Source organism: Notolabrus celidotus, chromosome 24 (assembly GCF_009762535.1).
Source record: "Notolabrus celidotus isolate fNotCel1 chromosome 24, fNotCel1.pri, whole genome shotgun sequence".
NCBI lineage: Eukaryota > Metazoa > Chordata > Actinopteri > Labriformes > Labridae > Notolabrus > Notolabrus celidotus.
The window spans coordinates 4,860,351-4,875,968 of record NC_048295.1 but is presented as its reverse complement, the minus strand read 5'-3'; the positions used below and the strand labels follow the sequence as shown (position 1 = coordinate 4,875,968).

Sequence of the window (15,618 nt, the reverse complement as noted above, 5' to 3'; positions counted from 1 at the left end):
GCTGAGGCGAGATGCAGCTCGTTTAAAGTCAGAGCCACTGTGAGGATTAATCATGCAGCCTTGTTTTTGTACGCGTGGAGGGGGGTGCTGTGTCTCGTCTTCTTGTTTTTTTTTATGTGTGTTTACTGGAGGTCATTCTTGCTACCTAAATCTAATCAGAGAACAAAGTGGTTATTTGACTCAAACCCAGGATGAAGAGAGAGCAGAAGGGACACACAGCTTCTGTTAATATAATCACTGATGTGTGTGTGCATGTGTGGGGTCACAGTTTTCATACCTCCTCAGTGAAACGACGGACGACAGAGGAGCTTTTCAAAGAGCTAAGCGGTGAACAGGAAGTCTGAACGTTGAACAGGTTGGTGCCATGTTGACGGTCACAGTGAGAGGGCAAAGCACGGGAATCTATTTGGTTTCATTTCAGCTCAAGACATTTTGATTTTCCGCCTTGTAGTCCTCCACGTCTCGAAAAAGAAAGGAAAAATGAATCAGTCTGATTTGATAACGGCTTGATGTGACACTGAAATCGATGTGAGCTGTTTGAGTTCAATGGTTTAGATAGTTTCTTGCACAATAAAGAGAAATTTCTTAGCTTACTTTATTTAAAGGATACTGTGCAGATCTAAAGCCACTATGTGTGATTCTAAATCTTCTGTGTCATCAATCTTAGTCTCCATCTTTCCATGTTATTCATTCTATGCTAATAATACCCTAAATGCTAGCTGTGTCACTCTTCTCCTTCAACCTGTTGCATCATCACGAGTTTGATGTGGAAGACGTGACGTCCAGACAGCAAATGCATAAACTGAAACAGGCTCCACCTCGTCCTTTAAGACGCTGAGATCATGTTTCTTCCACTACCTCGGCTCTCTCCTCTCTCCCTAAGACTTCTGAACTCTTAGATTTGGATTTACACGTAGTGGCTTTAACGTGGTCTACCCTGTTCTCTGTTACCCTCATTCTCACCGTTATTCGAAGCGCAGCGAACTGAAAAAAAGAAGTGCTGTTCTCACTACTCTGGAGGTTTGACCCTCCCTCTGTTACCATATCTGCTACTCCATGTAAACACTGACTGCTACCACGCTGCTCACACACCAGCACGCCTCCTGTATCTGTCTCACTATCTGTGATGCTACAAACAGGGAACTCCTTCTGCTACACACTCACTTCTGACGTGACGTGCCTGATGTCTTCTTTAGAGCTACACGATGTGGAAATCATTGCAAAGAAGGGGGAATAACTGTAATATCTGTTCGTGCCTGTACAGATGTGTCTTGAATCACGAGTGCTCCGTGTGTGCAGGGTTATACTTCTGCTCAACAAACAGGAAGTAAAGGAACACTTTGCTTTGAGCTCAGAGGTGTTCAGGGGCACGCCGTAATTTGGATTGTCCTGCACACATGCAGGAGTGTGGATCGCTCATGCTCCTGCAGGTTGCTTCAGCAGGAGCGTTTAAAGTGCTTGTTACTGCCACAGTCGGGCTCAAATGCTATTCCATGTGTCTGCAAACAATAGAGATAGAACTTTGTTTGGATGCATTAAGATGCGATCCTTGAAACTGGACTCCAGAAACGTATAAATGAAGAACATGGACGTGTTTGCGGCTGCAAGCTGAAGCAATCTGCAGGATCATTCAGATCCAACAATATGTAAATGAGCGCCCAGCGTTAGAGGAACAATTACTCCTTAATTGTTTGCTGACTAGGCACCCTCTGATTTTTTTAAATCTGTTCGGTGTTTACCAAAAGATCGAAGCCTTGTGGTCGATGTGTGTGTGCGTGCGTGCGTGCGTGTGTGTGTGTGTGTGTGTGTGTGTGTGTGTGTGTGTGTGTGTGTGTGTGTGTGTGTGTGTGTGTGTGTGTGTGTGTGTGTGTGTGTGTGTGTGTGTGTGTGTGTGTGTGTGTGTGTGGGTGTGTGGGTGTGTGCGTGTGTGGCTACCAGCAAGCAAGCATACCTGGCAACAGAAAACATGAAGGAAAGAAAAAAGGAGGGGCCTCATTCTTACAGATTGTCACAGAAAAATACCGTTGAAGACAACATTTTCCACTTGGTCTATATTTTTAAGAAGTCATTTGTCTCGCCTCTCAGAGTCAGAACATCTGACCGCCTCCGGCCCGGTCCACGGTCTTCATCCTCCTGACCCCCTCGGGCGCTCCATCCGAGGTGGGCGCGGGACCAGCGGCCCCACTGCTGACCAGTCAGAACGTGTTTGCTCGTTTACCTTTAGATGCAGTTTTTGATTGTGCAGCAGTGGGGAGAGTTTCTGTCCTTTCCGGGCCTCTGATTGGTCAGGGGGAGGAAGGGGGTATAAAGAAGGGCGGGGTTATGTTTCCTCCTTGTCAGGTTTGCTGACTGGTTTCCCTCCGTTCATGACCACCGGTTCGCTGGTTGTGCTTTTGGAAGGCGGGCCCACGGCGATTTTAGGCACCGCCTCCCCGACGTCGTGCAACGAAGGCTCTCTGTACATCGCAACTGGAGGTGTGGCGGGAAGAACGGAGAGGGGGAGGAGCATAAATGATTCAAAACGGGTGAGAAAGGGAGGAAATGTGGGATGAAGGAGAGAAGAAAGGTTGTGTCTTTACTCCATCGTGTCATCAAACACTTTATAAACCTTAAACTGAATAAACTCTGCTTACCTTCTATAGGTTTAGGCAGAAAGTGTGCAGCTGGTTTGGTCTTTTTCACCCTGTTCCCCTTCATGGCCTGTCCCTCCTTGTTGAGGCCCAGAAACCAGGCCCGGCCCGACTCCTTCTGTCTGTAGAGCATCGAGCTGTAGATCACATAGTAGTTCTCGAACACCGACTCCTTAAACTTACACTCTGCTGTAAACAGTTCCTGCAGAGACAGAGAGAAACATCAGACGTGTTACTTTTACTTTATTAATACTCATACTCAAAGAAAGAGGAGGAGAGATGTTCCCTCTTCGAGAAAAAGAACACAGTAAGTTGTTGCAGGTGCATTAGCTGTGCCTTTGCTTCCTGGTTTAATAAAGTCATAAATAATAAAAGTAAATAGGCTGTAAAATAATTACTGGTCATTATATTGAGATAAATCCTGGTGAAATGTGTGTTTGCAGATCATTATACTGCAGCAAATGTTATTAACTGACCTGATTTATTAAATGCAAACATGGATTTAATTTTTCTGCAATCAGGTTTAATAAACTCATGCATCATGAGGGTTTTATTTAGGCTCATTTGCACCCTTTGTGTATCACATTAAGCCCTTTGTTTGGTGTCTTCCCTCATTAAATGTACTGTTAATTATAGAAAATCTTTCAGTGGTCACACGGTATACATTTCCATGACTGAATTCGGACTTTGAGGCACGATTTTATGACTTAAAAATGAAATTTTGTCTCAGAAATCCATGTTTGGTCCGGTTTGAATGAAAGTCTGTTGATGAGAGACGGATCTCTCTGATCAGACATCTGCTTTACAAACTCCAAACTGAAAGCCAGACACAGCCGAGGAGGAACAGCACAGCACACCACACTGACTCACGTATTACTCTCACTCATGTCATTCCCTCCTCTGACATTTCTTTGTGTGCTCAAAACAACAAACCGAACGGATCAAAAGCAGACTGATTCTGGCGACACAAAGCCCAGAGACCTTCGCCGCTCCCAGACGTCAGTGTTAAAACTCTCTCTGTGCTTTTGCCTCCAGTGGAGCATATTTCAGCACGGAGTCAAGGTGTTATTCTCGCTGGGTGAGAAATCGTCCTCCCTGGTGAGTAACAGCGAGGGGGAAAAACGTGGCTCGACACAAAACATTTTTCATCAGAGAGGTCAGAATCAAAACAGAGACATTCTTTTACCTGATCAGAGAGACAAGATACCTCTGCAGTATCCAAAACATCAAGGATGTACCACTGTAGTGGAAAGTATTCTTTACCAGAATGATGATAATCCACACATTTTAAGATGCCTTTGGTTCAATTATTCCTGATTTAAAGTTGAAATTGCCTCCCAAACCAAATGCAATGTCTTAAAATACAGATTATTTAACTGCTCCACTGATACATCAATTATTATCATACTAATCATGTTATTTAAGTCTTCTTTAGGCACCATGCTCAAAAGTTAACACGCTTCGGCCATTTTTATGTGTCTAAAAGTTAACTTATCCTCCTCTTCTCTCAGAGTAAGATGGATTTAAATTAATCTAACAACTCTTCTGAGAAAAACAGATTATTTTCAGCCACCTTACCCCCAAAAAAGTGATGATTACAACCCTGAGAACCAGAAAAAATGCTCCACTACCCAGATGTAAACAAAAGCAGATGACGGATGGATTCCTGCACACTTTTTAAAATCATATTCAAGACATTTTTGCACAACAACACAGCTTCTGCATTATATTTGTTTGAACATCTTGCAAGTCGCCTCAGAAACTAGCATTCCTTGTGTTTTTCATCTTGACGCCAAATTTCCTTGAACGAGCATTGTTTCATCTTCTCTGACAAATATATTCAGTTGCTGTACATGCTGCTAATTGTCACATAAAGAAGGAAGTCCACATGAAAGATGAACTAATGGAGGCTAATTTGGCCTTGTGGATAAGTCTTGTGATGCAGATCCACTATCGTATCTTCTGGTGGTTTTCCTGAGGTTTTCCCGGGCTTCCAGCAGTGTTACTTTGATATCATTAATCCAAAGTTGATGTAAAACAAACTACTCCAGCTTTAACTAGCCCGTCTTAATTGCTCCTCAAATCAATCTTATCTCCTCTTGTCGGACAAGAATCTTCCTGTCACTCTTATCGAACTCTGATTTCATTAAAGAACTCTGATTATCATTCAGCTCCAAACCAAGGAGACGTTTTCTCGTTGCAGTGATTGCTGAGGAAATTAAAAAGTCGAGTTAATAATAAACCACTCCTCGGACGGCTGAGGAGGCTCCTGCCAACCCAAACAATCACCCCGAGGTCCCCAGATCCCAGATTGGGAAGTGTTTGTCTAGACGGCCTCTTATTGGCTGATGTGGGCCTCAGACACATTATCATTCAGCTCAGGTCTGTCGGTCCGAGTCTCATAGCAACATGAGGAAGAGAGGCGACACTGTAGCGATGGCAACCAACCAGCGCCGAGAGGGAGGGGTCGGTGTCAGTCGGTGGGTGGGCTGTGAGAGCGTGTGTGTGTGTGGAGCACAGAGAAACACACACACCCAAACATTTGAATGCTAATTTTACATATAATGTGCCGTACTTCATGCTAAACCACATCCAGTCCTGCTAACATAGGACGACACCTCTCAGAGGCAGGCAGGGCACCAGCTGCACGGGGATCACACACACACACACACGCACATGTGCAGACACACACTTGTGGCTCTGGGGGATGAATGGAGGGAGGTGCAGGGATATGAAATGTGACTAAACGAACAAGACAGGTTTTAATGAATGGATGCTCTATTTGATGGCGCTGTCAGAGACTCGAATACACCAACACAAATTAAATGTTCTCCTTTGATGAGCATGGATTTGATTCGTAGTAAAGACAGAGTTCTGGGCTCTACTCGTACAGATTTAAGGGTTTGATATACCTCCTTTACGTCCACTTGAAGTTTCTGATTCTGCCACACACAGGCTCGGTTTGTTATTTGAAGTGTCTGACAGATGGATGGCATGATCCGTGTACATACAGACCTCTTTGTTGGAGCTTTAGATGCTTTTTAAAAAACAGAAAGAGACGTTACATCTTTCATTTAGAGGCCACCAGACCCGACTGACAATAACAGTCATTATGTAAGAGATATCTGGGGTCTTGTTGTTTTAGTTACATTGTTTTAATGCGAACAGAAGCTAACGGTTTTACCTCACCTTAAGGTCTATGGTGTCTAAGCCACATGTTCCTGAACTCTTTTTCGTGGATTGATTTGATTTGATCCTTACATGGGGCACACTTCTTCACCACGAGGTCAAACTGGCGCCACTGATTAAGCAATGTTTGCCCCGAAACTGCGTCACTCTGAGAGGTAAGTCTGTTAGCTTTGAAGAGAGTGATGCAACTCCTATTTAAAGTGAAAATTAACAGCCTTGTCTTAACAGAGAAGTCAGTCTTTGCAGGATTTGTCCTCCCTGAAGTTGTCAGCCTGCTATCAGAGAATAAAAGCTTACTTTGCAGACGTTCTTTGATTGGATTTGTCCCTAAGCTGTGCATTGCAGCCATCACAGCCTGATGCATGGTTGCAGGCTGAAGCAATCGATAAGAACAAATAGAAAATGTTTGGTAGCCTAGAAATCTAAAAATAGAGCCCAGGTTTTAAGATACTGAGTGCTTGATCCCGACAGAGCTTCAAACTTTTCACTGCAGGATTAAATTAAGTTAATAATATATTAAGTCTTGACCTACACCTCTGTTTCATTATTCATTTGTTGGGGAGGATGATCCTCAGAGCGGTGCCAGACTCTTATTAATGTTGGCCAGCGAGGTCATACATCATTTAAAGCTGCTTTTAAAATAAAAGAAGTTTGATGTCGTCTCTGAGCGCGGCCTGAAGATTTATTCTGGACTGAATTTGGGGAGAAAAGGTGCACTGTAAAAATGAAAACCTCAGCTCCCTTTCAGGTGAGTCACTTTAACAACACTGCCCGGCTGAATGTGTTTCTGTCGTCATTTCTAAATAGCTGCTTTCACAAGCTGCCCACAGAAAGGAGACGGGGAGAAAGGATGAATGAAAGAAACGGAGGGTGGGGTGTTTTGAAATTGGGACATGAAGGAGAAGAAGGAGAATAAATCACCCAGTGAGGGGAACGACGCCTCCTGATTGGAAAAACAGCGGGGGATTCTCTCTCTCTCCCCTCTTGTATCGGAGTATTTCTCTCCTTTTTCTCCTCGCTGTCAGAGATTCTCTGAAAGTGAACAGGCTGCAAACATGCATGCACATTGTTATCTTTTCAATGACATGCACGTAGCGCTTGTGTGTCCTCGGCTGCCTGAAAAGCAGCTGTTTTTTTTTCCCCGGCAGCTGTCATCAGATGGAGCAGAGCCCATTAACATGTTGTTCCAAAACATACCAAATTGATACAGGCAGCACTTTGTCCCTTTTCCATTACAGAGCTAAAAATAAGAAGAGTGGGAAAAGCAATCTGAACTCAGAGCTGCCCAGTGATCCCCCAGCGTGACTGCTGCCCACTGGGAGCTCGCCAATGAAGCTAATTCATCCACAAAGAACCGGAGTATACATCTAATTTACAGACAACACGTGTTCTGAAGCGAGCGGGATGATTCCCATCACACTTCACTCTGAGGGAAGTCACAGAGTTCGGGCGTCACAGACCGGGGGCAGCTGCTGAATGACTGCAGGGCCACGAGTTCAAGCTTCAAGATCTGCCTCACGGGCTGGAGACATACTGATTGACTGCCTGCAGCAAAAGATTCCCACTGGGCTGTGCCATAACACCAAAACCCACACACAGAGCTGCACCAAAGCTGCCCTCAGACTCCTGTTTGTGTCCTTTTCTGCAAGTTTCCAACGCTGCTAGAGAAGAAGGTTTAACATGAGTTCCTCTGCACACAGTTGGGTTGTTAGTTGAGACAACATCCGTCCAATGTTTAGATGAAGAAGTGAGACCTTAAACGCCATGAGACAGTCATTGTTGGGGCGCAAATGGAGACAGACTTCCTGAGAATGTCGGCAATAAGTTGAGGGAAGCCGATGTGTGAAAGAGTGATATCAACCCTGAAACTGTCACCACTACAACTCCTCTTCCTCCTCTTCCAACACCTCCACCCTTCGTCTAAACCAAGCGGAGTACATCAAGTCATGAGCGTCCGACAAAGACTGCTTCTATCCCATAAAAGCATCATAATCATATTCATCCAAGCTAGTTTACGTCTGTTTTAACATAAAAACATGTCAGATATAAAATATGATGACTCTGCAGAGATGTTTCCAGCTCCTTGGTCCACAAATGTTCCTCCGATTGAAATGTTGGGTTCACTTCTTTTACTTGCAACAATGTTTAATGCGTCTAAGCTCCAGAAAGTTGTTTTTCATCCCATTATGTGTACGCATACATGTGTGTGTTTCTGTTTGTGTGCACTAGCTCAGCGAGTGGGTGTGTTTGTTTCCAACACCAGTTATTATCACAGCACTAATTACCCAGGGGAATTGTGGGTAAACAAATCATTCTAAAGAAACGGAGCCCACAGAGAAGAAGAAGAAGAAGAAGGAAGAGGAGGAGTGTGGGGTGCACGCAAACCCAAAAAGTGAAGAGGCTGCTTTGAGAGCGGACTTGAAAGGATGTCCTCCAGCCAAGAATAAAAGACGGAATCTGACTCCAATCACAGCTGTGCTCTCGGGGTGTCAGGAACACCGCCGTTATCCTCAACCGCTGCAGACCTGCACACCTGATCCAATTACCCTGTTATGAAAATGTGTGGGACGTAATTGGATCAGGTGTGTTCGAGCAGGAGCAACAGCTCGCAGCACAGGTGCTCCTTCAGGACAGGGGGGGAACAAAACGAGAGGAACTTCAGTGAAGAACTAAACCTTTGTTTCGCCAACTCAGTGCTTTCAGAGCGATTCATTAGAGGGCTGTGCTTTTTAATGCATTACTAATGTTAGTTCATACATTACCTGAGGCGAAGGCTGCAGAATAATCAGGTTTCTCCAAAATCTTTAAGAGACTAAGCAGATTGTGTTTCTGTGTGGACGGCACCAAACTTTCTGAATCCACTCACGATACATCCAGGAGCAGAGATTCCTTTGCCCAACTCGTATTTGTGAGGCTTTTATTTTGACATTTACTGACTTTCACTCACTTTGTTTCCTGTTTTGATTTAAACATGCTTCTGTTTTAGAAAGACACAAAATGTACTTCTGCTATCCACAGAAACACACGTCTGAAGAGGCTCCACTCACCAGCAACAAATCCAGTCTCTGGTCTCTACAAAAACCTGTGTGTGTGTGTGTCTCATATGACTAACATTTATTCTCTCTGCCACTCCTCTTCCTTCTCATCTCCGTGGATGCAGACATCACAGGACTCACTCCGTCTGAGTGCCGATCCGAAGGCGCTGTGAATGAAAGCACACGCCTACGAATGCGGACGAGTGCCACACACACACTTGAACATATAAGACACAACGCCACGCTCCACGAAAACATGTTGTTGGAAAATATGAAGCGAAAGCAGACGGAGGAAATCCGAGAGGTAAAGATGAAAAGGTGTAGAGTCGGTTGACAGATTTCTTACGCTGTAGAAAACCACATCGTACCTTAAGTCTCTAAAAGTAGTATGGGAGGTAGAACCTTCAGTTATCAGGCCCCTCTCCTTTGGAATCATCTACCAGTCAGGGTCCAGGAGGCAGACACCCTCTCTACTTTTAAGAGTAGGCTTCAAACTTTCCTTTTTGATAAACCTTATAGTTAGAGCTAGATCAGGATTGGACCAGGTCTCAGTTATGCTGCTATAGGCTTAGACAGATAGGGATCCTATCTGTCCTGCCCTCTCCTTTTCCTGTCCCATTAAAGTTACTAACCATAGACCTTTCTGGATTCCCTGAGCTCCCTTGTCTCGTAGGTTCCTGCTGCTGTGGCCAGACTCCAGCTGCTACTATCCGTCTCACCACCATCATCTCTCTCTCTCTTCATCTCCCTCTATCCCTCTCTCCAACACGGTCTCAGCAGATGTGTGTCTAACATGAGTCTGGTCCTGCTGGAGGTTTCTGCCTGTTAAAGGAAGTTTGTCCTTGCTAAATACTGCAAGGTGCAATGCTCATAGTGGATTCAGATGAGATCTCATCCTGTCTTGGTGTGCGAGAAAGGGGAGTAAAGAGACGACTGATTGGAGAGATACAAAGGATCAAAACTTGGACAGTTTGATAGAATTGAGTTGATGCTGTTCAGACTCCCAGGTCCTCTTGAGCAGACAGACTGGGGCTCTAACAGTCTGAGTCACAGGAGCTGGCATGAAGGAATACATTTCCATTTCTAATCTTGGCTGCTGGACAGTCAGCAGAATTCAGATCTCAAAAACAAGCAGATTTTAGGGGAGCACTGCGGCTGAAAACAAGATCCAGATTCGTCTCATGATCTTTTATCCTTTATATCATCATCTTGGAGGATTACGTAATGTTATTTCTTAAGATTTAATTCCTAACATGAGCATTGTTCGTCATCTTTCTCACTCCACTCATGCAGAAGCATCAGGAGTTAATAATAACAGGAGGAGTAGCAGAGCTCGTGGTTTGTCACAGGAAGCTGCAACGTTTTGACTAAAAAAGTCAATTTCCCGTCTCACCTCCCAGCTGACATCCTCACACCCACACACCCCGACATACACACCCACACCCACACGACATGTCAACACTCATCACTCCGCTCTCATTCACACACACGCTCCCAAACTCATCAGCACTTTTTCCCACTTTCCCCCAGCATGCTCCATAATTATCACGTAGCAGCTCATTGCACACACTGCGCCATCTGTTAGCTATACACACGCACACGCACCCAAAAACCCACACACACGCACACGCCACACGTTCATGCACAACCACACACTGCCAGATGCTCGAGATCTGGGATTAATAAGAGAGTTCTTCCATGTATAACTAAGTTCGCAGCATATCATTAACAATTTGCAATAAGAGGATAAAGATTCAGAGCGGCGTGAATTCAGGGACAAGATAAAGCTCAAGAGAGGGGACGGAAATGTAGATAAAAGAAGAGAAATATTAACACTAATGTGCTTCATCCGACCAAAATACTCAGAGGATGAACTCTAATCCAGAAAGGAGTTATTGATGAGCTGGTTGGTGAAAGTATTATTAAAAAAAGAAGGTATTAAAAAGGATCTCTATAAGGAGAGTCACCTGTTGCATCACTTCTCTTCAGTTGACTCTCTTGTGGAATCATTTGTGTTATACATTATTATAATCTTCTTTTATTGATTTATTCTTCTGTATGTATTTATTATCATAATCATCATATTTAAAGTTTATTGTATCTTTTTATAATTCTAATTATTATTTACAAAATGATTTGGATACATTAATTTATTTTTTTATCTCATTTTATTATACCAAATAAAATGAATTATTTATATAATAAAACACTAAAATATGCTACACTTAAAAGTTACTACTGCCAAGTAAAGGAGAAAAAATATTAAAATGCTCAGAGGTAATCTGTAAAAATCACTGGAATAAGATACGATCTATAACTAAATACATAAGGAAATAATTCACAGTAAAAACAAAAAATGAACTGAATAAATATTATCTGTGTCCATAATAATTTAAAATAAGACAGAATTTGACTTTAAAATTGATGAGAATCCACGCACACTGCCGTGAAACACTCACAATATTTATGTGCAGCAGGAGGAGGCGTGTTGATGTCTGGTGGTTAACATATAACTAAATCACAGCCTGGACTTTCTGCAGAGTGTGGCTGACATTTTTAGTGTAAGTTAGAGGACCATAATCTGCTTTGTATCGACTCCCTGACGCCTCCGTAATAACTAACCTGTCAGGATGAAATATAATCCAAACTGCATCTGATAAATTAGCTGCTCAGCCGGCGTGAGCGTACGGTAACTGCCCAGGTTCAGCCCGGGTTAAAACAAAGCTGTGATAGCGCCGCCGTAATGTTTAATGAGCATCCCTTCTGGCGCCGTTGCTTCACACTACACCTGTCGAGAGATCTCCGGCAGCCAATTAGACACCGAGCTCCGTGATAGATCAAACCTGCTGCATGTAATTCACACATTTGTTATCATATAGCAGCCTGAAACTCAGCCACTGAGCTGGAGCACCATCAAACAGCCTCACTTTCCCTCAATGCAGCTTTAGAGGGGATTTCTTGTTCTACAGAGTGTGTGTGTGTGTGTGTGTGTGTAGGGGGGGACTCCCCCTCTTCAATTATTTACAGGAAGCCCTCATGCATCTGTGCCTCTCAGAGACAGGCTGAGAAAGCCCAGCAGAGCAGCACAGATCTCCTTTCTGTCTCCTCCAGATTACTCCTCTCTCTCTCCCTCTCATCCTTTTGTCCACAACGTTTAGACTTCTTTTTCCCACTCCATCTTTCCTCTCCTCTTTCTGGAACATTCTCACTCCTTCCTCCTGTCCTCCATCTATTTTTAAGGGTTAACATCCGTCGTCCTCCTCGTTTCTTCACAGCTGCTTCTTCTCTCTCTTCTTCGTCTCCCTCTTTTTCATTTCTCTTGGCATCGTTCCTCTTCTGTCTGCAGAATCCCTCCTCCTCCATTCTCTCCATCTTTTTCTATTCACATCAAAAACGTTGTCGTCTTTTACCTCCACCTTTATCATCTGAAATCTTTTCCCTCTCTTCTTATCCATCGCAAGCATGTTTCCTCTTGACCTCCACCTTTTCCTCATCTATCATTCTTCTCATGTCTGTTATCCTTTCTTTCTTTTGTCTCTATTCATCCTCCTTCCTCTCCGTCTTTTCCTCCGTCTGTCCTCAACCTTACTCCCTCTCTCTTTGGCCTCCTTTCTTTTTATTTTTTGTCCTTCCCTCTAATCTGCAACCCCTTTTCCTCCTTCTTCCTCCACCATCTCCTCCTCTCTTGTCCTCTCCTCTCTGTCCTTCTTCTCCATCATTTATCTCACCCACACGTCCCCTTTCACTCCTCTCTCTCCTTTTCTCAACACCATCCTTTGTCCACATCATCATCCCCTTTCTTTCCACTCGTCTGCTGCCCTTTCCCTCCCTCCTCTCGCTCCAGTCTTTCCCTCTCATTGTCCTTGTCCCATTTCTCCGTCACCTCCGTCCCCTCTCCTCCCACCCAATCTTTTCTTCTCTTACTTTCTTCACGATTTGTCCCGGCTTCACCTTTATCCTTCTCACCTCTCCCTTCCTTTCATCTCCTCTCCTCCCCTCCATTACCGTTCCCTCGTCCCCTCTCTCTATCGCCTCGTCGTCTCCTCCCCTTCACCTCCTCTGCCCCTCCTTTTTTGTCTGCTGCTAAAAGACAGAAGCGAAGGGGAGGAAGGAGGGATGATGTCAGGGAGAAGAGACGTCGGAGGAGGAGTGTGAACTCTCTCTGAAGAGTCAGCGTTGAAATAATTCATATTCCTCTTGAGCAGACCAAGCCGCTTCTCCTCTGCCTTACTTCCACTCCACTTGCTCTTCACCGGCCTCTCCTTCGCCTGTCTTTCCTTTTGTTCTCTATGTCTCTTATTAATGAATCAGACTCAACAAAGGTCTCTATAATTCAGCTTTTCATGCTTTTATTTTGCATTTTTCATGCACAAATTAAAATCTCTTGAAGGGGAAACTTAACCCGAGCAAGTCCAGGCAGAAGAAGACGAGCGGCGACGTTGTTGTGCACTCATGCTGCTTTGGTCATGGGAGTTTGGCAGCCATGAAGAGAGCAAAGTACCACCGGTAAAGGATCCAACATTAACACTGCTGCATCTTTTTTTAAATGATTTTGAACTCCTAAATTAAACCTGAGCCAGTCTGTGGCTAAGTATTTTTGGTGCATGTACTTTGGATTACTTTGCAGCATGCAGGCTGAAGCAATCCAAACTTTTCTCCCCTCTTGGTTATTTGCAACACAAAATATGCAAACATGCAGCTCAAGTTTCCTCCCTTTGTTTCCCCTGCAGATTAAAAGCAATAAAACTTATGCCCAACCAGATTACAGCGCTGTGTGTGTGTGTGCTGCTCACCGACGAGTAGAGGTGACCCTCCCCATTCATGGCGATGTAGAGGCCGGTCTTGACTGATTGGATGGCCACGACTCTCAGACCCACAGGAATTAAGTTAAACAGAGCTGAGGGGGACAAAAACAAACAGAATCACCTTCATGTATCCTCTCCTGAAACACAACCGTGTGAGAGTGAAATGGTAAGGGAGGTAAAGGAGGATCCTGGCCTCGAGAGGTTGGATCCAAATGTTACAAATAAGAGTTCTCAAATTAGAGCTACAGCTAATTTAAACTGAAACATTTGCAGCTTAACAGCTTTTGATTTGGCTATTTCCCCCGTCAATAACTGCCGATAATCTGCCAATAATCTGTCCCAGGCTAAGTGTCGTCCGACATGCCGATCAATACATCACAAAAGCTGGGATTCTCCAGGGACAGACGCTAGGACTGCTAATAACAATTATTTGACTATTTCAGCCACTGTCTCTCTCCCAAGCACTCCAGAACCAAGCATTCTAGGAGCCTCCTCCACTGTTGCAATGCACATTGTGTTTCTTTTTTTTTCTTCACATCATTAAGATACAGATACGCAGCCAGTTGATTAACAACCCTGTGTTTAAATGCTGCAGAAATGTCTTCCCTCTGCTCAATCCAACACTCAGACAAGCATCGAGCCTGAGCTGCAGTTAAATCTGATATCCTAAAAACGGACGTGTCGACGTTTGCCAAACACTGATTTAAAGACACTGGCCAAACGAGAAAGAGAGATTCATAGTAAACAAGAGGGACATTGCTACAACACGAGGAAGGCTCAGCCAACGTGGAGAGGACACTTTGAACCAGTGCGATGCCGGCTGTAGTGATTAGCATTTGATTTTCTCTCTGAATACAGCAGAGGCTGCATTAATCAATAAGCCATCCATCTGCAGCTCCTCCCTGAGGGCAGAGTCCGGTGCAGAGGTCCAATAAACTGCTCCTCACAAAATGAAATCCTCTCGACAACCACTTGTTGCTCTCAGTCCAACACACTGCCTGTTCTAATGTGGGAGATGGGGCTGCTGTGAAAACAGACTGCCTCATGATAGGGAGGGGAGAAAACATTGATACAGGCTTCATATGCAGATTTTAACAGAATAAATACACAAATGAGGGGAGGATGAACTGGCTGAAGAAGACTGAAGCTAAAAGATGCACAAGCGGCTTTAAAACGAGCTAGAGGAAATCAAGCAGCTCCAGAGTCTGTGTCTGATTTTGAGGCTGTTTATTCCTCTTTAAAGAACCGCACCTCATCAGAAAGGTGACTTAAGGTCTCAGCAGCTCTTGCAACTCGCTGTGAGAAGAAACTTTAGCACGGATTAGTCATTCACACACTTAAGCAGCAAGAGTTCAGCTGTGAAAATAACAGCGCTCTCCTCCAATCTGCTCTCCTTTCCTTCCAGCAAAGCCAGAGCAGAGTGAAGGGACGCTTTAGTTCAATACGTTAGCATGGCTGTTGACCCATCGCTCTTGTAACTGAGCTCTGTGCAGGTCAAAATCTATCACCTCCTCTGTGTATTGATAAATCCATGGCGCTGTCCGTGGTGCTGAAGCAGCAGACAGATTTGTTATTCTCGGACCGGCCTTGCTGACAGTTTTTGATGAGTAGTAATGATTGTTACTGTATCATAGAATGTCTGCAGGGCTCTGCACGCTCACCTGTGATCTCTGACATCACAGAGTGCACCTTTAACACACATGGATCACTGTCAAGCATTAACAAACAAAAGAGATAAAGTAATGGCACTACATGATCTACACTACTGTTATAGATCATGTGTGTGTCCTTACATGAGTTGGTGCTGTCGTCTTTGGTCCCGTCCAGACTTCCATCCTGGCCCATCTGGAGATAGAAGCCCTGTCTGCAGAACAACCTGGTTACTATGCCCTTCAGCTGTGGTTCTGCAAAACACAAACACACACACACACAGGAGGAGAGAAAAATGAGCGATCGGCA

The 15,618-nt window shown here is 44.3% G+C and overlaps 1 protein-coding gene across 1 annotated transcript in view; it reads right to left on the bottom strand.

The window, feature by feature from the left end:
- Positions 1 to 578: 578 nt before the first annotated feature.
- Positions 579 to 15,618, bottom strand: part of LOC117808248 (fibroblast growth factor 14-like) — a 47,573-nt gene continuing 32,533 nt past the window's right edge. The window contains exons 3-6 of the mRNA XM_034677880.1: positions 15,453 to 15,563; positions 13,648 to 13,751; positions 2,634 to 2,832; positions 579 to 2,469 (exon numbers count right to left, since the gene is read on the bottom strand). Of these exons, the coding sequence (XP_034533771.1) occupies positions 2,321 to 2,469; positions 2,634 to 2,832; positions 13,648 to 13,751; positions 15,453 to 15,504 (504 nt within the window). The 5' untranslated portion in view covers positions 15,505 to 15,563 and the 3' untranslated portion in view covers positions 579 to 2,320. The remainder of the gene's footprint in view (positions 2,470 to 2,633; positions 2,833 to 13,647; positions 13,752 to 15,452; positions 15,564 to 15,618) is intronic.